Source organism: Typha angustifolia, chromosome 12 (assembly GCF_048772165.1).
Source record: "Typha angustifolia cultivar Huaian chromosome 12, ASM4877216v1, whole genome shotgun sequence".
NCBI lineage: Eukaryota > Viridiplantae > Streptophyta > Magnoliopsida > Poales > Typhaceae > Typha > Typha angustifolia.
In genome coordinates, this window is record NC_133250.1 from 8,373,436 (window position 1) to 8,401,398 (window position 27,963).

Here is a 27,963-nt window from a genome sequence, read left to right on the forward strand (position 1 = left end):
TATGTAATGGATTCTAATTATAATATAAGTAAACTATAGGGCGTAAATTATAAAAAATTTCTGAAAAAGAGTTATCCATTTTACATAGGAATAACCGTTGACCAAAAAAAAAGAAGGACCGTTTCTCTTGTACAACCAACCGATTAACTATCCGATTACATCTGCACAGAGGAAGCTCTCCCCCCTTCCATCTTCAACATCTGGAGCAAGAAGTCGTTCCATGCATCGATCGGCCCCGGCAAGCACCAATGCACGCAGTCGTTCGGCATCCTCACCTTCTCCCCCGCCCCGTGCCCGTACCTACTCGGGTGCCCGTCCGGCCTCAGCAGCATCGCCCCCGTCGTGTCCAGCAACCTAAACTTAACCCCCTTCTCCCTCCCCTCCCTCTCCGCCTTCCGGTATTCCTCCATCTGCGTCATGTACATCTCCAGATTGATCCCCTCTAGCCTCGTCTCGTTCCGCCGGAACGGCCGCCGCCGCACGCAATCGCCGCCCTTGTCCCACTCCCCGTTCTCGAAGTGCGACGGCGCGAAGGTCCGGAGGATCGTCGTGCCCTTGTAATCCCTAAGGTCGATCAAGTGCCGGAACGTCGTCCGGAACGCCGATCGGTACCCGTGGTACATCGTGAGGTCGGGGACGGCGGGGTCGAGGCAGTAGTGGCAGCCGACGAGGCGGGAGGCCTCGTGGAACATCGTCGGGCGGAAGAACCAGTGGCCGACGGAGACGATGACGTAGTCGAAGGCGGCGATCTGGGAGGTCCAGATGGGGTCGGGCTCGTCGAGGTAGAGGTTGAAGAGGCCGGTTAGGGTTGGGCCGTTGGGGTCGGCTTCCAGGGAGCGGACGAGGTAAGGGGACCAGAAGTTGGCGAGGGTGAAGTTGTGGGTCGGGTAGAAGTAGCGGCTGGACTTCTCGTTTGGGATTTTGGTGTTGGTCGCTTCCACCGCGTATGTTACCTGCAAATGTTGCTCACAAAAAGGTTAGCATAATCAAAGAATTTATTACCTTTGCCTCTATTATCATCAACAACCTAGCATTTGTTATCTTTACGTTACTTCAATTAATCATAGATGCAAAAATGACTCTTTAACTATCCATGAATAAGTTTTTAAATGTTAAGGTAAAAAAGTAGAATGTGGAACTTATCTTTAAAGCCAAACAAGGGGTATATTAATTTTATATATTTTTGTAATTTTTGAAGGCAATAAAAGTAAAATGTATGAATCTAACAATAAATTCTTATGTCGTAGAGTGTTAATGATCACAAATGCAAAATGTAAGGTGTTTCAGATATGTTTTTGTCTGTGATTTATTCATGTAAATCCTATATGTATTAGGCCCATCCTTTTGAGATAATGATAGATTTGGCCATTTTTCTAACACATTTATAGTACTTTGGACCTTTTTAATGTCCTTTATAATGTTTTATAATGTTGTCTAAGACTAGAATGTCTTATGAGGTAAGTGTATAATTACATAAGTGATAGAAGAATATCCAAACTAGAAAAATAAAAGAAGAAAAATTGTTTATTGACCTTGCAAATATCATATGCAGCATTGATTAAGTCTGTGCTTAGCTTACTCTAACCAATAGTGACCGCTCACCTAGCAGGGCAATGTTAGAGAAAGGTATATAATTTATTAATTCCTAATTTTCTATGTGGTATAGATGTACCACCTCATGCTACCCTTTGTAAATAAATAATCGTGATCATTGTATTCTCATTTGGGCAACTTCATTGTTAAAGATAGGAGATCAGGAGTTACCTAAACTTATAACAACAGGTCAACTAAATAATTGGGTCAATCAAATTAAAGTACAGAAAAAGAAATCTCACTAGATGATTTGCAACTTCAGAAGCATCCTTTTAATCATAGAAATAACTAAAATTGTTTCGGTTTCCTTTTTGTTACATTTTCTGCTTCAATATATTTCAACATGTTTTTATTTGTTTGTTCTTTTATAAGAAAACATGTTTGGTAGCAATTACTTTTTTATTCATATCTAAATATAAATATATATGTAAGAAGGAAAGTATACCGTATGACTTCTATTAATGGGGACAACCCAGGTTTTTTTTTATCATGCGTGGTCAATGGTTGTTAAGCTGTAGCCATGACCAAATGCGAGTCTTTCTTATTATGGCATGAAGTTTTTCTATTGTGTGTGATTTGAGAGGGAAATGGCAACCACTCCATGCAATGCAAGGATTTCATATTCACATAAACACCAGACAGTTAGAATGTCCACAACACAGTAAGATATATGTCACAATGATATACTCCAAAGTTACATTGGCCTCATATTTTTGTACCTGTCCCACCCTACCTGCTCATATAATATTAAGATTTTGATTTCTGAAATGCATCACTTGGTACAAAGTATATATCTGACTTATGAAAGCAACCTCTTCAAAAAATAAGGCTACCATCTAAATTCTCAAACTACATCTAAATCATTGTTACTTAATACTGTAACCTAAGTAATCTTAATTACTCTATAAATTTTTCCATAACCTTTTTCGATCTATATCCTAGCAAACAACTAGATTTGACGAAAGTGTTAGTGAGAAATCTCTATGCATTCTTTTCATTTGATTATGACCTGCATATTAGAAATGGCTGCTAAGAAAATACTGTGAAATCTATACATTGTTATAATGACAGAACAATGGAATGCGAAAGGAAGAACGAGTAACTACCGATGGAGAACTTACTTTAGAGAGGAGACACATTAAGGATTGCATTTGGTTTCTGCCCACAGAGTCTCCAAGGAATGCCAAGGACTTCCCCCTCACAAGCTCTAAGAACTGGGCCGGGTTAAAGATTGGCAGCTCGCATTCATCTGGCTTCCACCTCCACTTTATGAAATCAGTATCAGGCCTCCCAAACTTCATGCAATTTTGATGCTCATGGATAGCCCAACATGTCTCATTTGTGTAGTATGGTGCGCGAGGGTTTGGCACCCACTCCCCACGAAAAATATCACATTTTTTGGGGTTTCTTATGCTCCTCAACATGTCATTGACATCATTATGTGATGAAGGAGAAGGAGAAGGAGAAGGCGACGGACTGCCCCATGGAGAAGTTAGTAATGGAGAGAAGTAGAGTGGAACAATGGTGAGGAGCACCAAGGTAAGTGTTAGAATTATAACTATCTTGGGGGTGTTCTCTAGATAACTACTACTACTGTAAGCCTTCATTGCCTTGTGCATGAAAAGGCATAATGCTCTCTGCTTAGTGCAATATGTTTGGCTTCTTATAGATTTCTTTGAATTCAATGTTACACATAACACCCTACCTTATGAAAGAATCTTTTTGTAGTCCTCTCTAAAGTACAGTGTTTGTGTGTGTGTGTGTGTGTGTATATATATATATATATAAGATAGATGTGAATATATGATTTCTTTTTCATTAATTAATATGGCATGTAAAGTGGCTAACTATGAGCTCCAAATAATGGATAATTATTGCCGACAGTTTTTGGCTGGACTTTTCAGATGGAGATTTCATGATGAATAACACTTGGCTCTTTATTTTTAAGTATTGTTTATGTCTATTTCATTTGTTTGTTAGAAGATAACTGTGGCCTTATTTAGTAGGTTGTTGAATTGACTGATAATTATTAAGTTTAATCGCACAATCTTATGCAATCAGACAGCAAATAGTTATTAAAATTTTCAATATAAACCACCAGGAATAGTTTCTTTTTTCTTTAATAATTATCTGGGACTAATTTATTGTGCTATTTTACTCCATTAATTCTTCCAATGGAAATTTCAAATGCCCTGCTAGTATAAACTAATAAAATCTTTGGACACAAGCATATAGCATTTACGTGGAACTGGTAAGTAGTATGTTGTCATGCCAGCCATAGCCATTAAAACTAATCGTTTAAATGGTCATCTCCTAAACTTGGCCGACAGCCATGTTAATGGTGGAGATGAATTCGTACATGAAATTGGAATGCATCATACTATAAGAACTCGAATCATTAGGTATAGGTAGCATGTTGATGTCACTTAATTGGTTGGTATCCCATACTTGTCATCCATCCTCTTCAAGCTTTTGGTTCATGATGCCAATGATGCATGCAATCCGGACCCGATCTGCAGGGTCATATATGAAGATTAGCTGATGGATTCTATCTAATATTGTTTTGATGCGAGAATAAACAAGTCTTTTAGCTTCTGTTTGATTCTGACCTTGGAACAATATATTATTATAGTTGGCAACTTAATGATTCCTCAGTTTGTTTATATACATAATTCTAGCTTTACCTTTTTAATGATTTATTCCCTTGTTTGGATACAAAATTGCATACTTACAATAATATTTCCTTGGGGACTACATGCTAAATTCTTTTATTTTTTGGACTAATGATGAGCTTATAAATTAATTATAGATTAGATAAGAAGGTTAGCATTCCAGGTTCAACAACAAAAATGAGCCATAAGGAGTTCAAACTAACTGCATATAATGCTCTAATGAAAAATCTATCAACCTTTAATGTCAATAAGACAAACTAAACTCATAACTCCAGTCAATAAGAAAAAGTAAACTCATAACCATTAAAGTAGAGTGATATCTAGGACTACATGCTAAATTTTAAAAAGGAACCATCCAATTCAGCTGGGGAGTGGTATGGTTGGATTAATCCAACTTAACATTTGGTGCATCCTGTTTCGTCCTTTCTTTTATCACCTTCATCGCCTCGGAGTAGCAAAATTCATACTCACAGTAACTCGTCTGATTGTATAACTGCAAGAATATACGACTAGATAATTCATCCCCAGTTTATATCTTCAATTGGTGAAATAGCAAGAATAAAGAGGGATAAGTAGGGGGATAACGGTAGTTCCACCTTTTTCTGGTGAAACTATTTATCATTGGATAAAAGAATTGTTTATGTACATGTCAAGCAGCAGCCCACAATTAAAATCACAAATAACGATGGAATCGTGAATCAGTATCTTTTATCTAAAGATTCTAAACTATCTGCCATTGATTTATTTTCTTTGAAACGTACAGCAAATTTCCAATAGGGAGATGCAAATTTGTGTTCCTATCATTCGTGCAGAGAGAACGAAAGCAATGTTCATCTTCGAGCATATTACTTTGCATGACTTGTACTAGGATCATCCATGCCAGAAGCTTCAACCTCGAGAAAAATAGCGCTTAAGCCGGTAGCGAGTTGTGGCAGTTCTAGTACCTAAAGAAAAATGAAGTAACAAGTTTCAGAGACATGTGCAATTGGAAATGTTTAGGGAGGAAGCAATTTTATTGTTGCATTCTTTTGTTGAGCACAAAAGGTCACAAATTATATATTCTCTTCTACACAACTACATATCTACTGCATTTTTTACTGATAGAGAACAAGGAATATTACCTGGTGGATCTACAACATCATAATGCTTGAACAAAACCAACATCAACAATATATATTTGCCTAATGGTACATATAATAGATGAGGACCTGTGGACCTTCTAAGTTCTAGCATATTCTTACCATAGGTTGAGGCCTCTTAGATGATCCAGTACAACATTGACTTGCCACTGATAATATCTTATCTTATTAAAGAATGATTCTGTCTCAACTTGATCTTTTTGCCTTTTAAATGATTTGTATCTGTCTAAATGTGTATATTTCATTGTCCATCTAGATATGGATTATGATGTATGTAATTCCATATCTCTAAAATGGAGGATGGGCAGTTGTGGGATATAGTATTTTAGTCCGGCCCGGCCCAAGTGATTGATAGGTCAGACCATAAATAAATATTTAAGCCCAATCGGCTCGAAAAGTCCGGCCCAAATCCGGCCCGGCCACCCAATTATCACCTCTAGTGCTGTTGTTGTTGTGTCAAAACAGTAGATCAATACCTAATTAACCAATGCCAAATCTGAATGACAGTGGATTATTATTCCTGCAAAACATTTTGCTTTAATTTGAACTTCAAATGGTTTAATAGAAGGTTTCCTACTAACAAATATCTAGAGAACCAAACAATTAGGTAAAGCATATTTGTTTATCTATGCATTGCACCAAATACATAGCACTATAATAGTGAAATGCCCTCCTGTGGCACATTAACATATATCTAAATAAATCAATTTTAATCTTAAAAAATTGCTTTATCAAATCATTGCAAGGGTCACAATAAAAAAAACAAAACAAAAAAAAAATCATTGCAAGAGAGTTGGCACATGCCCTTCTCCAAAATAAGACAAGTAAAAAAAATTTATTTTAAAGAATAAAAAAACATTATTTACATACCAACTCATATATTATCTCTATGTCAATATGAAGCTAAGCTGTCACCTGGTTATATTCTCTTTGATACTTGCAATCCTGAAATGAGTAAGAATTCACTTGATGAGTGTCTGAGTACATTCTGATCCTACGACGACTTTGTAAATATGTTCATCAGCTTTGTGATTAGTTTGGCTCATGCATTAGGCAAATTTTATATTTCTGTTTCACAATCATAGTTTCAAAAGAAAGAGAAGCTCGATTTCCCAAATTTTGCTTCATCTATTCCTACTCATGTCTCTAATGACAATAATAATAGAAAACTGTATATAAGTCTCACCTTTCTCTGATGCTGAGTATATCCTTCAAAATTTCTGATAACATCTGCAGTTCAATGTTTTTCTTTTGTTTGCTTTCTGCTGTCAACAATTGGGAATTTATGAACTTGTCTACATCAGCTTCCACTAGTCTAAGTTGCATATCAATATGTTCCAGAAGATCCCTATAGGAGGATAGGCCCTTTAAGCTGCTAATCATGTTATTATCAATTGAATTGATAGAATTTTCAGACAGTCCATACTCCAATTCCTTAGATTTTTCAGCAACATTGTCGCTATAATTTTTCAAATCAAGAGAACTATTCTCACCCAATTCTGCAGAGTCATTTGGTTTATCTGCAGCTTCATCAGAATGACATTTTGCAGAAGCAAATCGAATCTTCTGGGTGGGATCCTCTCTTCCAATCTCAGGGTGCATGGCAACATATTTAATTAATTCAGTCTCCTTCAGAGAAATTGCCTGAAACCAAGTGAATTGGCCCAAGGTCATGACATATAGAATCTTGTATCAGATAAAGAGAATCAAATGATCAGTATGATCCTTCTGGATGATTACAACACAAAGTCAGCAACAGCCAAAAGGGACGTCCTCATTATGCTTTTCATTTTGATTTCAGATGGTGGAATTTTTTATTGATGAAGTATAAGAAGCTATTGAATGAAAACGTTAATGACTATAATTACTTTCATGTAAACTAGCATGCCAACTGATGATAGAAATCTTGAACATATCTGCAAAATATCAAATTTATAAAAGGAAGAGACAGCTAAGCAAGCATTTCATAGAGCTTAAAGAGGATCGGAACTTTGACGTCATGGAAGTATTAGCTACTTTAAAGAAGTGCACCCTGTTATCTAAGAAAATATGGAGAAACTAGTCTCCGCACATGATTAGCCATCATCTACTAACAACATTCTATATTTCCTAATTAGGAATAAAAGAAAGATATACTAATTAACAAGTTTCGCTTAATCAAGAAAGTATGACAATTCTTCTCAGTGACAATATCCAGCCTACTGACAAGTAAATAATGTCAAAGTATGCAAAGGGTACTTGCACTACAAACAAGTGCCCACCATTTCTTGAAAGATAAACTTGAACGAAATATTCAAGTAACCAACATGAGGACACATGAAAAGGTAAAGTCACTAAAAGAGCATGTATTAGAAACACTAAAGAGAGTTAGATTTTTCTAGCAAAAGATATTCATTCAAAGACAATATATTGCAGGCTTGAAGGGGAAAAAAGCTAATATATTGGAATTAGAAACGGTAAGCATTACCTCGTTAATCTTTGCCGAAAGTTCATCAAGCACCTCAATGCGGTTCTTTGATCTCTCCAATGCTTGCATCAACTTTTTCTTTTGCACAAGTAGTTCCCTTGCCTCACTTTCTTTGCCAAGTAACACACTGGTAGCAGCTCTTCTCTTAAGATTCTCAGCTGCCTCGCTCAACCGCATAAGCCTCATCCGTGCACTATTTGCTAGAATTTCAAAAGACGGATGCCCAAATAAGAAATATATGCAACAAGCTCCGCCAGAGCAGCTAATTATATGTAATAAATTCAACTAGATTAAAATCGTAATTTTCCTGGTATTCGCCCCTAAATTCGCTAAAACTTCCTAAAAATCGATTCAATGATGCCTGACAGTAATGCTATTTATAACTTCTATTGGAGAAGATCGAAGAAGAAAGGTTGAGAGCCAAAAATTATACCTTTGGAACGGGTGAGCTCGGATTCGGCGTGGAGTTGGTCGAGTTGGGTCCTTAGCTGCAGTGTTTGGCTTTGGTTGCTGAAAGCCACCACAAAGGGCGATTTATTGTTCCTCTTCATCCTCCTCCTCCAGTCTACCGCCGGCGAGAAGCGAGCCGTCGTTAGAATTACTGCAACTCCTCCTACGGCCGAATTTAGAATCATCTCTCTCTCTCTCTCTCTCTCTCTCTCTCTCGGTGGAGTTGGGGATAATAATGGAATATATATATAGCAACTGGTGGATTTCGGACACGCGTAGCGAAATTTCATCCAACTCGGGGAAATGGGCGTAATCAATTAATACTAGGTGCGGCTCATTAATACTGTATATCCGAAGACTTTGATTCATTATCGCTCTAATCTTGTTCATCTTATAGCGCACTCGTCTCAAACCCCTTCTCAAATCAACCAGAAATATCGTAGCAAAATAGTACTAAAAAGCTCCTGCTCTAAATTTAATTCCAATTTTCAGTAAGTTATTAATCAAAATTAATACTGTTTGTGTCTTTTTATTTGAACACAAATCAAATTCTCCTCCGTAATTTTTATTTAGTACTACTAAGTCACCTTATATCTGAATATATGTATTACAAAAGATTAAAAAAAAGGTTAGGACTAAACTGAAACCGTTAGTTTTTCTGTCAAAAATAATATAACACGTCTAAATAACCAAAATAACATCATTTTACTTATTAGGCAAAATATATAATTTTTTTATCTTATTTTTTTAACTCTATATTTGTCTTGTTCCTAGATGTTATATAAATTTTATAAAAACTAGGTTTTATAAAACTTTCTGTATAGTTAACACAATTTAAAAAGTAAAAAAAGAAAGAACGTAGATATTCTTAGAAGAGAAAGAAATGCTTATATAAGAAAGGAATAATATTTTTGTCCATAAAAAAATAAAAAATGGAGGAAATTCAGCCCACCATTTATTTTTTGAAATTATTTAAGCACACTCCATTAATTTGAATTGAAAAACTAACGGTCTCACTTTGACCGTATATGAGAACTTGCTTGAGATTTTTTAAAGTATAAGAAGGTAAAATAGTTTTGAACATAAGTATAGGAGGATAAAATATATTTAACCTAAAAAATAAGAAATAAATTTATCTCCTTTTGTTGTTTGGATATAAGACATGAAGAGAGACAAAAGTGGTCTTTCCTATATCCGTAAAAATATCTATCAAAATGAGAGAAAATATTTCTCAAATCTTATTTTATAAATATTTTATATCTTTGTTTTATATTTACAGTTTAGTCAATAATTCATAGGTAACTTGCTAAATAACTAGAGTGTTGCATTTTAAATAGTATAGAAGTTAATTTGTGATTTCCCATGGTCGTCTCCCCCATTTTGGTCCCTGCAGATAAGACCAACCCATTGGCGTCACCCAAGAATGACTCTCACCTAAAGGAAGTGGGTTCCCAGTCTGAGAAGGTCAATGTGGAGATCGCTAGTGAAGAATTAGTGGTGAAGTAAATGTCCATATTAAAGAACCCATTGAAAGACAACCACCTCTACTAAGCATATGGGCCCAACTGTTTAAAGCTTGGCATATCTCTCTTACTGCTTAGGCTTTTGCTATTGATTATGGGTCTATTCTTCAGTGAATCTAAAGTTATACTGCAAAGGCGATTTCTTTTGACCTCAAAAAAATTAAAGAAACTATGTTGGAATTAAGATTTAGCATCATAGGTAAGTTTTTAGGTCGGCTACTTTTGCTGGCTTACTTAAGTAAGGAGGAGGTTAGGAGGTGAAAACCGATAAGTACCTTATAAGTAATAGATTTGCGCTAACTGTTGAAGCCACAACTATTAAGGAAACATTAAGGAGTATTACAGAAAGAAGATTTACAAATGTCTGGCTCGAGATAAATTTTACTATACTGGTTAATATCTTAGCCAAGGGTCAACGACCTCCTCAATCCGTTTTAATTATTATTGACGATATAAAAATCCTAGTTAGCAATTTTAACAATTGTACAGTTACACATATTTTTAGACAAACTAATCGCGTTGCAGATTGGTTTGCTTGTAAAAGTAAAAGCTTAGGCTTCGAGTGTACTTGGGATAGGGGTTACCTTTTGCACCGGTGCAAATTTTGGTCTTTGCGGAGACTTTTCTATTTGCCGAGTTTAAATTTTAATCCAATTTTTTTTCTTAAAACAAAAAAATTTGCTAAAAATAAAAATAAAAATAATCCTCTTTCTTGTAAGCATTAGCAATTTAGCATCCAATAGAAAAAAGAAGCCCTATTCGGCTATTCTTACACCATCCTCTCCGCGTCTGAGCTGTGTGATCGCCAACCCTACCCGAAAGCGCAGAGGAGAGGAAGCCCTAATCCTTTCATTCGTAAGTCCTCTAATCTCGCTCATCTCGTCAAGTCCCACGGTTACCCTTTTCGCGGGTGCCTTCTCTCTTCTTCTCTTCAATTTCCCCCCATTTTTTGCATGATAGGATGATGAATTTATCTTGCCGTTGGCTTGGATTTCTTGTAGGCAATTAGTTTCTGAATTCATAGGAAAGAAATTTAGAGAAATGCAAATTACTTTGATTCAATAGAGGATGCCGGACTAAAATCACGTCCGAAAGAACAAATCTTGAGCCGGTTCAGTAGGTTATAGATAAAAGCTCGGAGTCTTGAGCTGGTTTGGATGATTCTTAGCATGTTTTCACGAATTTTGTAGCTTAAAGTTGATGCTGTCTTCTGTGATTTAGGGAGCATTACCTGTAATTGTTAGATAGTGATTTTTTTTTTGCGAATTATTTTACATATCTAATAAGAGCAATGTCAGATTTTGGCGAACCAAATCCATAGGACATCTTACCATTGTTCTGAGATTGAGCAGAGAAGGAATCGGATGACCTTGAGTTGGCAAACTTGTGTTCTTAATATTGCAAAATGCAAAACTCAACCCCTGCTTGAATTTTGCTATTCCAGAGATATATCATTGATAAGATAGGATGGATTAAAGTGAACACTATAGTGCTGTCTGTATGGTGGAAGATGTTGTCCTTGGAATATCTACTCTCAAAAGGCACAATACTACCTGATATATTTTAGGGATTTTAATACTTATCTCTCTGTGAAGTTCGATATATTTTTATCAATTTTGAAAGATAAAGAAGGAAATCTTCCCAGGAGGATACAAGAGATTGATTATTATATTCTACCTGATGCTCTCTTTCTGCAATCTACTCTCGCTTGCATCAGTTATCAGGTGGTAGGTTTTCCTAGGGTTAAACATTATGCAAGAGTAACTGATTGTCAATAGGAATTTTGCATTTTACATTGTTTTATTTAATATACGGTGATCAATCTATAATTGTCGGGTTAACACTTTTGAAGGACTAGACTTAGTCATGTAATAGAGCCACCTTAAAATTTTCCCTACCTGTCTGAAATTGGAGTTCCTCTCTTCCCTTCATAACTGATACACTAGGCTTCCATCACCATTCCCTAGGTTCTCTGGAGCATAATAAACAGGTGCTACAATCATATCAAAGTCTTTAATACATAGTTACACTTCAGTTATAGTGAAAATTAACTGGCTCGATGAAAGTGGACTTATGACTTACTCTACTGTGACCCATTTGGTTTGATCAATCACAAATCAGGCTTACAATCAGCTTAAGTTAGATCTAATTGGGTTGTCTAGTGGACGCACTTTTGGAGCACTTCACAGTAGTTCATGTCTTCATGAAAACTTATTAGATGCCTTCAAAGATCTAAAATTTAGAATTTAAAATTTTGCATGTTAAAATTTTCAGCAATTTAATTGAGATGTGTTGAGATTCAGTGAGTTACATAAAATCAACTGATTAGAAATTCATTCTCTTATAATTTAAGGACTTTGTGCTTGATCTTCCCCCTGTTGATAAACTTATTTCCTTGAAACTGCAATATCTTAGGCTAGAATATATATCCATTAGCGAAAATATTGTAATATCTTAGGCTAGAATATATATCCATTAGTGAAAATATGGACCAATCATATTGGTCTCGAAATATGTTGCAATCCAATGTAGCGACAGATAATTAATTGGAATCAAGAACTGAACCAATCTTAGACTACTACACTTTGAGAATCAAAATCTTAATTCTCAAATTTTCACCAAAAACAGGAGCTGAGATAATGATGAACAGTTTGATGTATTGGCTGATACCGATACCCATCGGTATCGACTGTTACTGATACAAAACCAATTTTTCCTTGGTTTTGGTTCAAAATGGCCTTGTGTTGGCTGTGTCAGTCGATACGTATCTGCTGTAAACACAAATTTTGATTTTCTTTTTTATGCAGATTATATGTAGATCATATGAAAAGCTGGACTTAATTATTGATGTCCTAATGTACTGGGCACCAATTTTATGTTTTCTTCCCATTTTTCTTTCTTTCTCTTTTTTCTTTTCTGTTTCTATTTCTTTTGTTCACTCCACCCTTTTTTTACCTTTTAGTTTAACACCTCCTAGGATGACCTTTGTTGCAAAGGTGGTTGTTATCCTCATTTACAAGAGGCTTTTTGCAACCTCTATTCCGAGGTGATGACAACAATGAGCACATGTATTTACTAAATCCATTCATAATTTAATATTGTTCTTAGTATTTGCACTCTTCATATTATTTTGTTTTTCTTTTATGTGAGTAATCTAAATTTTCTGAATTTTGTCATTTTTTATGAACTTTTGGGAATTCCTATGTTTTACATCATTTTTTAGAATTTAAGTAGTTAAAAAGTATTCTGAAAGTAAAAATGCCGATTCAATAGCCAAAATGATCGATATTGCCAATATGTAGTTTTTTCTATGATCGATATTGATATTTAGAACATTGGAGACAAACCAAAATATAATTACTCTACACTATCCATACCTTTTTAAATTTTATTTTAGTAAGTTGATTTAAACCTGTGGTCATGTAGTGGAGAGCAAAGGACAATGATCAAATTAATTAGCAAGTAGCTATTTAGCAAAGAATATTTTATATAATCACTCTATTTTGTGCCTTTTGCGATGCTTAAATTCCATACTCTTCTCCTTTATTTTTATGTGTAAGAATGATTCCATGATTGAAAATTAGTTGTGCCCGAATTGGCGTCATCATTGATAGGCCCAGTTTTGTTGAGGAATATGGGAAGCAAAGGGCGTATACCTCTTCACCAACGTCGGCCACTTCCTGGCCCTGGAGTGCTACACCCAGATCCATTTGGTCCAGGAATCCGTGCTCCATCTGGTGCCTTTCCATTTGAAATGTTGCCTCCCCCAGAAATTATGGAGCAGAAGCTTGCTATGCAACACGTGGAGATGGAGAGGCTTGCAATGGAGAACCAAAGGCTTGCTGCTACCCATTCATCATTGAGGCAGGAGTTAGCTGCTGTTCAGCAGGAATTGCAGAGATTTCAAGAACACATCAGTGCTGTTCAAGTTGAGCAAGAGCAACAAAAGAGAGTTCTCATGGACAGGATAGCAAACATGGAAGCTGATCTAAAAGCTTCTGAGTCTATTAAAGTGGAGTTGCAACAGATGCATGCAGAAGCTCAAAACTTGGTAGCAGTTAGACAGGAGTTAATTTCCAAGGTGCAACAGCTGACTCAGGATTTGCAGAGGAACCATGGTGATATGCAGCAAATCCCAGCACTAATTTCTGAACTGGAGTCTGTCAGACAAGAATATCAACACTGCAGGTCTGAGCTTTTTTTATAGTATCTATGCTTCAGCCTTTGTGATTTTGTTTGTTGATGGTATTCTCTAGCTCTATAAATGTCCTTCTTTTTTGTCTCCTTACCTTTTGCAGATCTACATATGATTATGAAAGGAAAATCCGGGTTGACCATTATGAGTCACTTGAAGTGATGGAAAGAAATTATGTTTCCATGGTGAGAGAGGTGGAAAATCTTCGTGTTGCATTGTCAAAATCTGGTAACTTGGATAAAAGTGTTACAAATGCTTTAGGTATGAATACTAGATGATACTTTTTCACCGCAAATAGTAAATTATTTAGTCTAAAAATCAATTGACACACTGCCATTGCCTTCTATTTGCTGTGATATAGATGGGGCATATGGTAGCAATAGTGCACCAAAGGAGAATGATACATCTGGACATCTTTCTGTTGGGCAAAATGTTTATGAAGAGGGTTATGGGATTCCCCAGGTGAGGATCATCTATAATCGTCTATTGCAATCCCAGTTCTCTCCTGCATGATTCCCAACCCATTCATACTTCAAATTTTATATGAGTCAACTCCTACATCTGTTACCCTTTTTCCCTTTTAAGATGCCCGTTCTTATTTGAGCCATCATCTACTCAAAGTCCCTGCTTTTCCTACTAATTCTGCTGGATTCAGATATTTTTAGTGGTCGGCATATAAAGTTTGCACCAGTACAGTGCTCTGAGAGCATCATCATTATGAGCTGGTAGTAGAAAGATGCTTCCTCAGCTAGAGGATGATTATTACTTTGTTTATCAGTTATATCTGGCTTATTTAAGATTGAAAGGATGAAAGATTTGTTGCTTCTCGTGCATCTTTTCTCACATGTATTTTCTTTTAGGTTATTGCATTTTGATTTGAAGAAATATGCATAGTTTCTTTTAGAGTATTGTAAGAAGATATTGCTTGCCCGTTCAGATCCAGTAGAATATGATATCTGAAGGAAACAGCAACAAGTGATGGAAATTGGTCGTGTTATATTATTTCTCTGTTTCTACTAACTCAAATTTTCCTGACATATTGTGCTAATCCTTGAAGATAATGATAACATAGATTGTTGGTATTTGGAAACAGGCACGCGGTCCTTCTACTGGTACAGCTCCATATGGTGGAGGCCCTACTGGAGCTGCATCTCGGGCTGGTTATGATGTACAAAAAGGTCCCACATATGATGCTTCCAGGATTGCTGGTTATGATGCTTCCAGAGGAGGAAGCTATGAGGCACCAAGGGCTAGTGGCTATGAGGCCCCTAGAGGTTCAGGGAATGATGCTTCTAGAGGAGCAACACTGGGAGCCCAGGCAGCTGTGGCCACTGGACATAATGCTGCCCGATTCAGCACAGCACTGTCACCGTCTCCCTATGGATCAACACAAGCACCACCCAACTATGCATCGGTGCAGGGGCCTTCACCATATGGATCGACACAGCCCCAGCCTTCACCATATGGATCAACACAGCCCCAAGGCTACGGATTAGGGCAAACTCCAACTCGTGCTGGAAGTGCTTATGAAGCACCTCGTGGTGGAAATTCTCTCCGTAGATAAGTTTGGAAGTGTGAAACATTGATAAGCTGAGGGAGGAAATATCTGGCACTTTTCCACACCATTGACCATCTTTTTGCTAATTTTTAGCGCTTTTTGCCTCTTATAGGTGAGCAGCTTAAGAATGATATAGTCAGGAAGGAGCATACTACTGTATCATCAATTGAAACTATTTTCGTGCATATGTTTCTGACTTGAATTGCTTGGGAGCTCAGATCTCTGTAAACCTCATGATCTGAACTGAGTAAGAGACTATTCATCTACTGATTGATGTCGCAAGGTGTTGGAATTGATCTCTATTTAATGCGGCGGCACACTTCCTACTTCGTACGTCAACAATAGCACAAAGTGTGTGTAATTTCCCATAATGACTCTTGTTGAATGTTTATTCAAAATCTGTGAGCTGTTAGTGTTAATTCCAACATTATGTTAATAGGTTTTGCATTCTCATTTGAAGTCATGCCTGAAAAGTTCTGGAGATAAAAGCGTCATCCATGTTTTGGCCTGGATATGATTCATTGTGGAAGTTAAACTCTTTTTTGTTGACTATATTCTGGGCATGGTTAAAACCTTCTTAAACAGAGTTATCCTATGGAGTATGGAAAATGTATCAAAGTCTAAATTGAATAGTTTGGTAGTATGCCAACAAATGTATCTCATAAAAGCATGCAAAAGGAGTTCATTACAATATAAGAACAGGGGAATCTACAGATAAAAGTTCACAACATAGTCAAAAATACAATTAAATTCCACTCACTTTCTCACAATCTGGACATTCATTTCATCTTTAGCCACAAGCTGGAAGACGCACTTGTCTCCTTCTTTAAGCTTGTTATCTGAGGAGAACTTGTCCCATCCCTTCCCAAAGTGGCTCTCCTCATTACCAGGGAAGAACTTTACTGGCCATGACCTCCCCTCTGAGTTCTTGAACACCATCTCAGCCTTCTTCAAGAGGCCATGCCGGGTGCAAAATCCCTTGGATATACTCTGCATGAGGGGGGTATCCATGCAATCATTGAGTGGCATATTTGTAGAGATTTTGTATAAAAAATTAGTGACATATGGAAAAATTTACCATATACTTATGGTTGAAGTTGTAAGGCCTCAGGATCTTCTCCAACTGTGGCACTGGATCGACACAGGAGATCTTCCTCCCTTCCTTCTTTGGTACCAGAATAGGTGAAGGTGGCCTCCCTTCAATTGCTCGTTTCTTGCAGGTCGTTTCTTGCTTCTTCTTCTTAGTAGAGCATGAAGATGGACTTGGCATGCCGTCATCTTAAACAACATTCGCATGCATGCATGCATCCACCGTGAGACAAAGAAAAAGGAAAAAAAAAAAGATGTAAACGAAGAAGAAGAAGAGAGGTAGGCCTCACTGTCGGTAGAATCATCGTCGAGTTCGATCATCGGCTTTGCGGCGTAATTCCACGTAGGATAGTACTTCTTGCATCCGGTGAGGTCGAACACCTCGACGGTGAACACGAGGTTGCCCTCGTGGCAGAACACTACGAAGTAGCCGGCGAGCAGCTCGTGAGCACGAGCAAACTCCGGCCAACCGCCTGCGAAGTAGATGTCGGAGCCGTCACGGTGGAGCGTGACGTGCCAGAACACTGCTAGTGTGGTAATCAACAGCATGGCTTTCCCACCGTGCTCGGTTCTGAGATGCTCATGGGTAAATTCTGATGGAATTTTCTGCAACGAGAGGAGGGTACGTGTGAGGTTGGAAGGAGAAGAAGGTGAGAGAGGAGAGAATGAGATGATTACCATCGTGTCAAATGAAGGTGGCAGGTAAACTTTGAAGAACTTTGACCGAATCCTATCCATGGCTGCCATTTTGTTTTTTGAGAGTAAGAGATCGACTAAAATAATGTTTGGAAGAAGGTGAGAGTAGCTACTTCTTTCTTAGATATATATAAATATATATATATATATATATACAGCAACATTAGCCACCTCTCTTAACTAGCCCACACGCATACAAAATTGGCTAGTTTGCCTTATTTACTCTCTAAACAAATAACAATCTTAATTAGTTCTTTAATGCCTCTCACTGTACACAGATGTTGCATGATATGGGAATAAAATCAAGGACTATCATTGCAATTTGCGTTATTTAAGTCTCTAAAGAAATAACAATACTAATTAATTCTTTGGTACCTCTCTCTGTACACAGATTTTGCATGATATGGGAATAAAATCAAGGACTATCATTGCAATGCCATGGAAGTAATAACCTGACATGAGGCATGGATTAATGGTGAAGTACAAATTGCATGAAGATAATGCCATGGAGGCTCATTCCATGTGAGGAGGATCGAGATGGGAAAAGAAGGTAAACGTTGAAAGAGAAAGAAAGAGAAGAAGTCTAACATGTACTATGTACCTTCTCTACCTTCTCTGATATATTCTTCCCTTTGATCATGGTGATTAATTATTCTCATCGCCTCTTCTTCAGTACATCTCTTGAAACCAATTCAATCCGTGCACAAACATGTATATGTATCAACCTTCAGAATATAAATATTTTTATTATTTTATGAAAAATATCAAATGATTATTTTACCTTTTTTTTTAATCTTTCTTAAATAAGAATAATATTTTTTTCTCTAACAAAAAATTAAACAAGTAATGAGTGGGGGCATTTTAGATATTAAAATAATTAAGAGGGTAAATATGTTATATATTGAGTTTGTTGGATTGAACATGTATATTATAGTATTAGCTGTTTTATGTTTTTGAATAACTTTTGGGATCAAGCTCGTGTGGTCGAACGCTCGGTTATCGATGTTCTGATAGCGGAACATAAGAGAAGTCTTTCTTAAAGTGTTTGAACGACCGGCCAACTATGTTCGAATGCTAAAATTCGAGAGTAAAAAGATATTGAGGTATTTGATTGCCCGACCAACGACGTTTGAATGCCCTAACTTGAGAACAAAGCTTTCAAACACTCCTCTAACAACATTTGAGTACCGCAATCCGAGACCACCTACTCCCACCTCTTTCCCCCAAAATATCAAAATTACCTTGCGAGATCTCTATTATCCTTGCTGCGTCTGCTCTCTAGATTTCATCATCTGCATCGATTCTACCACCTAATCGCTCACTATCAACTCCACCAAATCTCATCTTTAACTCGGTCCACAACACAATAACTTTAGAATTTTGATCTGCAAACGGTACCAATACATGTGAAAACAACCCTTTCCAACAACTTAAAGGCTGCGTGAATATTTCTCTCTGACAGTACTCTCAGAGTCATCAGAGAAATCACAAAAAAAAAGGGGGGAAAAGGGGTGCATAATGTGGTCAGTTGATTCTTAACAGCTTAAGTTTTTAACAATAAATGTGATAATGCGATCAGTTGATTCCTGCTCCCTAATAAATAAATTATAATTTGCTTACATGTTTAATGGAATTTTATTAAGTATAGGCCATCCAAGATTCAATTTCAACTAGATTTAAGGGGAACTTGATTCAAGCTTAAATTAGGCTTAAATCTACTTGTTCTTCTTTCTCTATTATTCTTTTTAAAAAGAAAAGTCCATAGGCAAAAAAAGACTTCATTAGTTTGACTGGAAACTGGTAAGGGCTTGATACACAATAAAAATAGAGACATTGGGCGATGACCCATGAACAAGCACCACAACTTTGTAAACAGTTACAGCACAACAAAATACCCAATAACAACCATGATCATTTCCATACGGCTGTCCCATAAAGACCTTTGTTTAATAGTGTTAATCAATATATTCCACCATTACATATGTTAGTAGGTTTTGCATTCTCGTTCTGGTGATTCAGTATTACTTAAAAAGTTCTGGAGGCCTTTACCTCTTTCACTTAGTGTTTGGAACTGTCAGTCGTACGTAGTTGGAACCATGCCAGAAAAGTTCTGGAGAGTTATCCTATGGAGTATGAAAATTTAATCGAAACTCTAAATTGCATAGCTTGGTAGTATGCCAAGAATTGTAAAAGGAGTTCATTAATTACATGCAATCAACTATCAAAATTGTCAGAATACAAACAAACATAACATGATATAAAGATGCAAACATAGTCAAAAAAAGAGAGCAGCCAAGTACTCATTTTCTCACTATCTGGACATGCATTTGATCTTTGGCCACAAGCTGGAAGATGCACTTGTCACCTTCTTTAAGCTTGTTATCTGAGGAGAACTTATCCCATCCCTTTCCAAAGTGGCCCTCCTCAGTACCAGGGTAGAACTTTACCGGCCATGACCTCCCCTCCGAGTTCTTGAACACCATGTCAGCCTTCTTCAAGAGGCCATGCTTGGTGTAAAATCCCTTGGTTATACTCTCCATGAGCACCAAAATTACAACAAGTAATAGTAGAAAAGGGTTAAAATCTTAGTAGGTTAGCAAGTAGAAAGACGTGAAATATTCTTAACTGAAGAGATTGGAATGCAAATAAGAACACACACATTTCTACTTTTTCTAGAGCTCTTCATCCATGCCTTTGATTTTATTAAATAGTACAAAAAGTTTTTTTTTATGGATAAAAAGATTTGAAGCTATCCTAAATGATGTATGTAAAACGAATAATTAGTCCTTTAAGGGATCAAAACCTGCACCCAGGTGTGAAGGAAAAACTATGACGGGCTATTCTAGCCTTTGGATTAAGATTATAGTTGCCATTTTTTACAGTTAAATTGATAAAACTTTAATGGAATTAATTATATTTGAGTGGTATATATGCAACTCCCCTAAAATTTACCATGTACTTGTGGTTGAAGTTGTAAGGCCTCAGGATCTTCTCGAACTGTGGAACTGGCTCGACGCAGGAGATCTTATTCTCTTCCTTCTTTGGCACCAAAATAGGTGAAGGTGGCCTCTCTTGAATTGCTCGTTTCTTGCAGCTCGTTTCTTGGTTTTTCTTAGTAGAGCATGAAACTGGACTTTGCATCCCATCATCTTAAACAATATTCCAAGCATGCATGCATTCCTGCATCCACCATTAGACACAGAAAAAGGAAAAGATATAAGCAAGAAGAACAAGAAAGAGAGCTAGCCCTCACCGTCGGGAGAATCATCTCCGACTTCGATCGTCAGCCGTGCGTCGTAATTCCACGTAGGATTGTAGGTCTTCTTGCATCCGGTGAGCTCGAACACCTCGACGGTGAACACCAGGTTGTTTTCGTGGCAGAACACCAAGAAGTAGCCGGCGAGCAGCTCGTGAGCACGAGCAAACTCCGGCCAACCGCCTGCCAAGTAGATGTCGGAGCCGTCGCGGTGAAGTGCGACGTGCCACAGCACTCCTAGTGTGGTAATTAACAGCATGGCTTTCCTGCCATTCTCGGTTCTAAGATGCTCATGGGTAAATTCTGATGGAATTTTCTGCAAGGCAAGAGGAGTGTGAGAGCCGGAAGGAGAGAAAGAGACAGAGAGAGGAGAGAATAAGATGAATACCATCATGTCGAACGAAGGTGGCAAGTAAATTTTGAAGAACTTTGGCCGACTCCCATCCATGGCTGCCATGGTGTTTCTTCGAGAGCTAGAAACTAAAATGGTAGCTACTTCTTCCTTAGAAATTTGTATATATATATACTAGAATTGGGCACCTCTCAAATGCGTGAGTAGTAGGATAAAAACAAGAATTAATGGCGCTTAAAAATCATCTCAGGCTGACATTAATTGAACTGGAAGTTTGTTTCTGGGTTGGTAGCTACCCATTGCTGCATGTTGCTCACCTGCTTTAAGTGATTCTTATCATTTGTAGTAGGAAAGATGCAGGACTACAGATATACAATATATTACGGGAATGCCACTATACGTAACACAATGTCAAAAAATATGATATGTACTTAGGGGTGAAAACCGATCTGATATGGATCCGATACAACCCATATCGGGATCCGTATTTTTAGTTCGGATACGGATTCGGATATGGATATTGGACGGATAGCAAAATTTAAAATCATATCCTAACTAAACGGATACGGATAATTTTCGGATAAAGGATCGGATCTTAAACGAATATTTATTAAATTTAAAATAATTATAATATTTTATTTAAATATAATTAACACAAAATTATTAAGAGTTTTATAACAAATAATTTTTTTGTATGTCAAATATATAAAATTAGAGAAATTAATCTCTATAAATAATATATAATGTATTATTAGTAATAATATTAATACTTACTATTTAAATAAGCAAACTAAAAACTATAAATCATTTAAAAAAATATGCGGGTAAACGGATATTCGATATCCGTATCCGAATTCGAAAAATTTATCCGACCCGTATCCGAATCCGAATCCGAGTCGGATGGAAATTTTTTATCCGAATCCGATCCGAGTCGGGTCGGATAGCGAGTCGGGTCGGAGTTAATTCGACCGTTTTCACCCCTATATGTAGTAGAAAAAAATGTAGTATTTTCTAAAATAACTATCTTATTATTAATTAATTTCTTCTAATACGAGAGTAAAAATGATTGCTAGATCTTATAAAATTTATGACGTGATATTTTCTAACAAAAACTCAAAACAAATTAATTATGAGAGAAGCACTTCGGAGATTTTTCATAATTAAAAGATTAAATGAGAGATGGTATATGAAAATTTGACAATAGGTGAGGATTTTAGGTGTTATTATATCTCTCTCCTTAGTGATTCAAAATATATTATAGTGCTAAAAATATTAATTTTTTGATTGGTAAATAGTAGTACATGTGATAGCCCTGCACATATTGCTCACTAATTTGGGTGGTGAAAACAACCGTTCCAATAATAATTGGGATTAATTAAGGCATCATATAATATAATATATTTCCCTTTGACAGTTGTATGGAAAGCAGGTAGACAAAGCTTCGCTCATTCCTGTAAGTCAGCTTGATACATAGCATGGGAATAAGATGATAATCCTTTTAACACAAGCTGTACATTAGGTTACATTTGAGAATAGTGTGATAGCAAAAATAATGTAACAAGCTCTTTGACACAAATAAAATATGACTGCACGAACCTAAAAAAATACAAGCATAAGGTGCCTAAATTTAGCCTGCAGCTCCATCATGATTCGACAGTCAAAGACACGGCTCTACAATTTTTAAGCTGGAGAAAAAAAAAAATCTCCATCCCAACAAACAACAATAGTAAATTAAACCAGAATGGCTTGGATCATATTGCTAGGCTCAAATCTGACTGAGGAGCTGTGAACACAAATATATGACATGAAGACAAGAAAAAGGACAAGATACACTCAAAACTATGATTCATAGGTTGCTTCGGCGGTGGCTACCACAATGGCATCGGTGGGGCTGGAAGGGGCTGAGAAGACAGTGGTGACACAGCTACGACAATAATACAGAAGTGAAGGGAGAGGAAGGATAATAGCGGAAAAACAGGAGCCACTATCGGATAAGGGAGAGGGGTGGAGGAAAGAAGGGATACCGACAAGGTGATAGGTGCAACGAAGACGAGTGTAGAGGGAGAGAGGAGAGACGACACAACATGGATTTGGCAGAAACCGATGGGAACTATAAAGAAGACAATGAGGAGAGGGTGACAATGAAAGAGGAAGACTGATGGGGAGAAAGGGAGAATAAGAAATGAGGGGGAGAAGAGAAAGAGAGGAGAAAAATAAAAGAGGAAGAGTTCCTCGTGTTGACGACCAGCAGATCTAGAAAACCATCATGGCCAAGAAAGAAGAGGAATTGAAACGCTACCAAAGCTCTCTGCTAAGGTCAGGAAAAAAAATAAACTTCTATATAACTGCTTGGAGAATGATATATATGTAGGGCCATCAAAATAATCAAGCTGCGCTCAAATTTCAGCTCGTATTTGAAGCTGAGTCCAATTTGATTAGTTAGATTAGATTTGAAATTAATTTCAAGCTAAGCTTGAGTACATCTATCGAGCTCGGATCAGTAAATATAAAATAAATTTTTAATTGGGCTGCTTTAATTTAATTTTGTTAATTTTAGAATCAAAAGATTTGAGCTCTATACACACATCAACTAGGTTTGATTTGAAATATGTTTGAATCGAACGATCAGTCAATCCAAGCTTGACTGATGACAACCCCCTATTTGAAGGATAAAAAAAAAAATACAACTACTAATGGTGCTTAGAAAAAAGTCTCAGGCTGATCATATTAATTGAACTGGTTTCTACTGTAATGATGTGTATGAATTATACAGGAATGCCACTAAACTCCACACAGCCAAGTAGCCATCATCTACACATAAGAAGACTAATCCTAACCCCAAATTCTAAATCCTAAATTTTAAACCACATCAACTTAATTGGAACACAGTAAGTTTCTATTTCTCTAAAAAATAATCTAAACACTAAACAAAATAGAGAACAATATGTGTTTTATTAAATCTTTTTAGATTTTTTTTAATTGGTCACTTTTTTTTTTCTTTTTCGAGGAAAAACTTGTAGGCCAATTGTCGTATTTTATTATTAATTTATGAGAAATTAATTGCAGTGTCTATAATTGGGAAACTATTAAATAACACCCTGCATTTTATTGATTCTTTGATTAGCAACCCGAGCTATTCCTAATTCAATTCCTCTTCTTTCTTTTTTTGCCATATAATTGTCGGATTAATTTAATTTAATCCTAAATTATAGTTTATTTAACTCTCCGAACAAAGATACAAAAATACCCTTGATATGCTTTATAATTTATTCCCACATAACATTAAAAGGCATCTAAAATGGTAAAGATTATAGGCATAAAGGAGGGGTAAGATTAGAAAGAGCTCAGTTGAAATGTGTTAGTACGGAAAATACTAAAACATAGGGTGTTATTTGAAACTTTCCCTTTACAAGTTATATTGAATAAATCTTTTGGGTGGAGCTTCGGACTTAGGATCCGAATCCGCAACCGGTTTCGGGCCTAGAACTGCTTGACTCTTAACAGGCCCAGGCTAAGTATTAGGGCTATGGGCCAAATGGGACTCTCTCAATATATATATTTATTTTATTTATTTTGTAAAGAGAGAAACAATATGAATGATTTTTTATTTTTTTATTTTGTTTTCAATGAGAGGCTAAGAACACCTCGAGTTAAACCGGTGCCATTAGGATTCAAACTCTGGAACACTAATCGGAGCTCTATCTCGTTGGCGAAACCCTATGATTAATTGTATACATAAGCGAATATCTTTTATAACTCAAATGATTAAAATCCTTTGTCCTACTTTTTCTACTTGCATAATTATTCCAACACTTAGGGCTTAATTGGGCTTAGCTGGCCTTTAGCTATTTGAGCCTCGGGTTTATTTAATCAAGTTGATCAAGTTGATCAAGTTGAGCTCGAGCTCGAGCTCGAGCTGGCTCGGTAGTAGAGCGAGCCAAGCTTGAGCTTGTGATAGGCTACTTTGGTTCGACCATGAGCATGGTTCTAAATAAATTTGAGCTAATCTCTTATGTTCAGCAAAACTCTATTCTAATTTTACAACTCTCTATATTTAATTTTGGATATGATCAGGATCATTGGGTAGACATAATTGATGAACTTGGAGCACACAAACGATAATACACTCAGACTAACCTTATATTTTGTGAGCTTCAATAATTATTCCAATGACAACAATATACATGCGAAAATAAACAATCTACTCACAATCAAATTTGAAGCTGGCATATGCAATCATTTGTTCTTGTGACAACTCAAGCCAAAGTCTAAGAATATGTTTTCACTTTGGTACCATTTTCTATCTTTTGGGCCACCCTCCATTGTGAGGTACATCTGGTCCCAATTCACCTGCCATGCGTCAATAGTTGCTTTTTTATATGATACAATGGAGAGAGATGCCTTTCCATCCTTCCAAGACAAAGGAATAGCAACAATTAAAGGAAGAGATCCCCAAGAGTGTCCTAAAGGTGGATTTGTGGTGCTCCACTATTTTAGTCTCATGTTGCAAAAGAGAGAATTGATTTGGAATGGTGTTGTCTTGGTGTGAAATTTTATCTTTATCAACCACTTCATACCCAATTATCTTTGTACTTCATGGTTTACAAATTTGCTAGCTATTTTTCAAATAAATTAGCTTTTAACATAGTATCATAGCTAGTTTTTTTTTCCCCTTAGTTTTAGGTTTGTGGGATCAAAATCACTAAGAAAAATAGATTTTTTTACATACTTGGTATTAAAAATTTTCAAAATATCATTCGCTAATTTTTTTTTAACTCTCTCAAAATTACCATTATATTAAATTTTTAACAGAGTATTTCTGACCGATTATTATTAAAGTTAATAAACAATATAAATGACTAAATTCAGAGTATAAAATATTTATCAATAGTTTTTATCTCACATAATTATCTGGGTATAGTATTGAATAACTTTTAAACTATTTTTAGTAATTTATACAAGGATAAAATAATTTTTTTAGATATGAATTACGTATACTTGAATTATGATTAATTTAGATTTAACTAACGGAATGATATTTCAAAAAAAAAGTATAATAATTTTGATAGTAATTTTGATGTTTTAAAAGTTTCTGATGGCAATTATGTAAACATTCTTGAAAAGAAAAATCACTTTCTCATCACTTTATCAGAAAGAAAGTGGTCTAAAAAAAAGGTGAAACTTAGATAAGTCCTACTAGGCCAGAATGATAAAAAATGATAACCCCAAACTTAGAGGAAAGAGATAAATTGAAGGAGGATATCTACTTGATGCACCAAAAGTTGCAATGGAGTTTCCACTGAGCCAAGATGGTTTTATAAGATCTAGGGGTTGTCATTGCAAAGTCTGTGGATTGTTGATGTCTCCCAAAGTTAGCAGGGAGCTACTATTGATGATTAGTGGAAACAACACATGCATGCATGCATGCCATCCCTTGGCCCAGGTGAGAGCACAAGATCACCAGAGGAATATTATGACATCAAAAGAAGTGCAAAGTGGGTGGTGATTTGATGAGAGATGAGAGAATATTTGTCCCTTGGACTGAACATTAGTGGGAGAAATACCAAGAGTGAGAAGACAATAGTTTTTAGGTCTTCTCAGTGGAGTTTTTCTTCTATCACTAATGTGTTTTTTTTTTTGAGAAGAGAGCAGCCTTCCCACTAGTACCATTCTTCACCTCTCAACTACTATCTTGTAAGCATTGGTGAGCTCCCTAGTCATTGCAGAGCCAAGGTGTGTATTTGTTATAGAAACACTATTTTTTTAATATATCATAAGCTAATTAATTATATGTTAGACAAATGATTAGTCATCTCCAAAGTTTAATTTATATTTGCAGTAAGTATGCTGAGAAATTTATGCAAAAATTATAGAATGCCCCAGGGCATAAATAGAGAGCCTATTACGGTTTTGTACATATCTAAAGAGAGTTGACCCTATATTGTCCGTCCGACAGACCTAACCTAGGTGCTCTAATCAATCTAAGAAAAGAAATGTCATTTATTTTATACTCTCAAGTTGTTTAATAAGTAGTGCATTAAGGTATCTACATAAGAATATCAATAATGTAGCATTTTTTGTTCTTTTATTCTGAAGTGGTGTGATGCCAATGCCATGCATGAGGGGTAAAAGGTGGTCAAATTTGAAGAGAATTCTTTTCCTTGAGAGCATCTGATTCATATCCTTATTGTTTAGGAATGAAGGAAAGGCATCATAAAGTTGTCAACTGTACAAAATAATTTTATACTTGGTCTAATGCATTCAAAAGAACAAATTATTCCCTCAACTAGAGACACAAGAAGGAAAAGAGCATGAGCATAAATAATAATGCATCACATTATTCTTCCAACAACTATAACTTTATCTTCTTATAGATAAGAGTAGTTTATTGCTATCTAATACTAATCCTATATAGGAGCATCACCTTTTATATATATATATATATATATATAAATTTTTAACACTTGTGCATATGTTCATACAAAATATTTAGACATAGCTACAATTTATAATATTTTAAAACACATTACTAATTATATTAAAACATGGCATATATTACTCTCTACAAATTACCCTTATGAACTTTCATTTATATTACTACTTCTCTTTGTACTTTTAACTAATGTAAGTTCTATAAATGAAGATGACAAGATGAGTTAAAAAATATGTTTCTATTAAATAAATATGTATTATGAGAGTAAGTTATTCTTAGGAGGAAAATAATTTTGTTCAAGTTAGTAATAATTTTTAAATTAAAACACATAGATATTATTATTATCTTGGACGAATAATTTATCAGTTATAATTTAAATCAAATAGAGGAAGGTAATGCCATACAAAAGAAAGTTAACATAGTAATCGAGACGTCAACACAAATCACTAATTAGTCCCCCTTTATTTTACGAGTAATTTTTTTTAGTCTAAAATATAATGTTTAATTTTAAAGTAATAGTTGAATACCATAATAATTCGA

General features: G+C 36.0%; 5 protein-coding genes across 8 annotated transcripts; 1 reads left to right on the plus strand and 4 right to left on the minus strand.

The window, feature by feature from the left end:
* Positions 1-38: 38 nt before the first annotated feature.
* On the minus strand, positions 39-3,349 carry LOC140772511 (protein trichome birefringence-like 19). Its single transcript, XM_073114614.1, has 2 exons — positions 2,715-3,349; positions 39-953 (listed from the first exon to the last, which is right to left on the minus strand). Exons 1-2 carry the CDS (start codon positions 3,210-3,212, stop codon positions 156-158), a joined length of 1,296 nt encoding a protein of 431 aa, XP_072970715.1. The 5' UTR covers positions 3,213-3,349; the 3' UTR covers positions 39-155.
* A 1,468-nt stretch (positions 3,350-4,817) lies between these two features.
* On the minus strand, positions 4,818-8,603 carry LOC140771627 (uncharacterized). Of its 3 annotated transcripts, none has more exons than XM_073113186.1 (5): positions 8,305-8,603; positions 7,872-8,071; positions 6,591-7,048; positions 6,320-6,349; positions 4,818-5,209 (listed from the first exon to the last, which is right to left on the minus strand). In XM_073113186.1, exons 1-5 carry the CDS (start codon positions 8,504-8,506, stop codon positions 5,203-5,205), a joined length of 897 nt encoding a protein of 298 aa, XP_072969287.1. In that variant the 5' UTR covers positions 8,507-8,603; the 3' UTR covers positions 4,818-5,202. The 3 variants fall into 3 exon arrangements, with proteins under 3 accessions (XP_072969287.1, XP_072969288.1, XP_072969289.1); XM_073113187.1 differs by having other exon boundaries at positions 6,275-6,349; positions 8,305-8,600; XM_073113188.1 differs by lacking the exon at positions 6,320-6,349 and having other exon boundaries at positions 8,305-8,600.
* A 1,963-nt stretch (positions 8,604-10,566) lies between these two features.
* LOC140772390 (protein FLX-like 2) lies at positions 10,567-15,695 on the plus strand. Of its 2 annotated transcripts, none has more exons than XM_073114441.1 (5): positions 10,567-10,699; positions 13,459-14,032; positions 14,143-14,300; positions 14,401-14,501; positions 15,133-15,695. In XM_073114441.1, the coding sequence occupies exons 2-5, from the start codon at positions 13,479-13,481 to the stop codon at positions 15,601-15,603; spliced, it is 1,284 nt and encodes a 427-aa protein (XP_072970542.1). In that variant the 5' UTR covers positions 10,567-10,699; positions 13,459-13,478; the 3' UTR covers positions 15,604-15,695. The 2 variants fall into 2 exon arrangements, with proteins under 2 accessions (XP_072970542.1, XP_072970543.1); XM_073114442.1 differs by having other exon boundaries at positions 10,579-10,699; positions 13,429-14,032.
* A 658-nt stretch (positions 15,696-16,353) lies between these two features.
* On the minus strand, positions 16,354-17,424 carry LOC140772058 (putative B3 domain-containing protein Os06g0632500). The gene is made up of 3 exons (XM_073113943.1): positions 16,977-17,424; positions 16,676-16,875; positions 16,354-16,587 (listed from the first exon to the last, which is right to left on the minus strand). Exons 1-3 carry the CDS (start codon positions 17,422-17,424, stop codon positions 16,354-16,356), a joined length of 882 nt encoding a protein of 293 aa, XP_072970044.1.
* A 2,258-nt stretch (positions 17,425-19,682) lies between these two features.
* On the minus strand, positions 19,683-21,086 carry LOC140772059 (putative B3 domain-containing protein Os06g0632500). Its single transcript, XM_073113945.1, has 3 exons — positions 20,636-21,086; positions 20,335-20,531; positions 19,683-19,916 (listed from the first exon to the last, which is right to left on the minus strand). Exons 1-3 carry the CDS (start codon positions 21,084-21,086, stop codon positions 19,683-19,685), a joined length of 882 nt encoding a protein of 293 aa, XP_072970046.1.
* Between the last annotated feature and the right edge of the window lie 6,877 nt (positions 21,087-27,963).

Coding starts and splice junctions, on each gene's coding strand:
- LOC140772511 (XM_073114614.1), bottom strand. CDS start 3,212: ATGCACAAGGCAATGAAGGCTTACAGTAGTAGTAGTTATCTAGAGAAC. Junction 954..2,714: donor TAATGTGTCTCCTCTCTAAA/GTAAGTTCTCCA, acceptor CAACATTTGCAG/GTAACATACGCGGTGGAAGC.
- LOC140771627 (XM_073113186.1), bottom strand. CDS start 8,506: ATGATTCTAAATTCGGCCGTAGGAGGAGTTGCAGTAATTCTAACGACG. Junction 8,072..8,304: donor CGAGCTCACCCGTTCCAAAG/GTATAATTTTTG, acceptor TTGAAATTCTAG/CAAATAGTGCACGGATGAGG. Junction 7,049..7,871: donor TTTCGGCAAAGATTAACGAG/GTAATGCTTACC, acceptor ACTTGGTTTCAG/GCAATTTCTCTGAAGGAGAC.
- LOC140772390 (XM_073114441.1), top strand. CDS start 13,479: ATGGGAAGCAAAGGGCGTATACCTCTTCACCAACGTCGGCCACTTCCT. Junction 14,033..14,142: donor CAAGAATATCAACACTGCAG/GTCTGAGCTTTT, acceptor TACCTTTTGCAG/ATCTACATATGATTATGAAA. Junction 14,301..14,400: donor AAGTGTTACAAATGCTTTAG/GTATGAATACTA, acceptor GCTGTGATATAG/ATGGGGCATATGGTAGCAAT.
- LOC140772058 (XM_073113943.1), bottom strand. CDS start 17,424: ATGGATAGGATTCGGTCAAAGTTCTTCAAAGTTTACCTGCCACCTTCA. Junction 16,876..16,976: donor CGACGATGATTCTACCGACA/GTGAGGCCTACC, acceptor ATGTTGTTTAAG/ATGACGGCATGCCAAGTCCA. Junction 16,588..16,675: donor ACTTCAACCATAAGTATATG/GTAAATTTTTCC, acceptor CCCCTCATGCAG/AGTATATCCAAGGGATTTTG.
- LOC140772059 (XM_073113945.1), bottom strand. CDS start 21,086: ATGGATGGGAGTCGGCCAAAGTTCTTCAAAATTTACTTGCCACCTTCG. Junction 20,532..20,635: donor CGGAGATGATTCTCCCGACG/GTGAGGGCTAGC, acceptor ATATTGTTTAAG/ATGATGGGATGCAAAGTCCA. Junction 19,917..20,334: donor ACTTCAACCACAAGTACATG/GTAAATTTTAGG, acceptor GTGCTCATGGAG/AGTATAACCAAGGGATTTTA.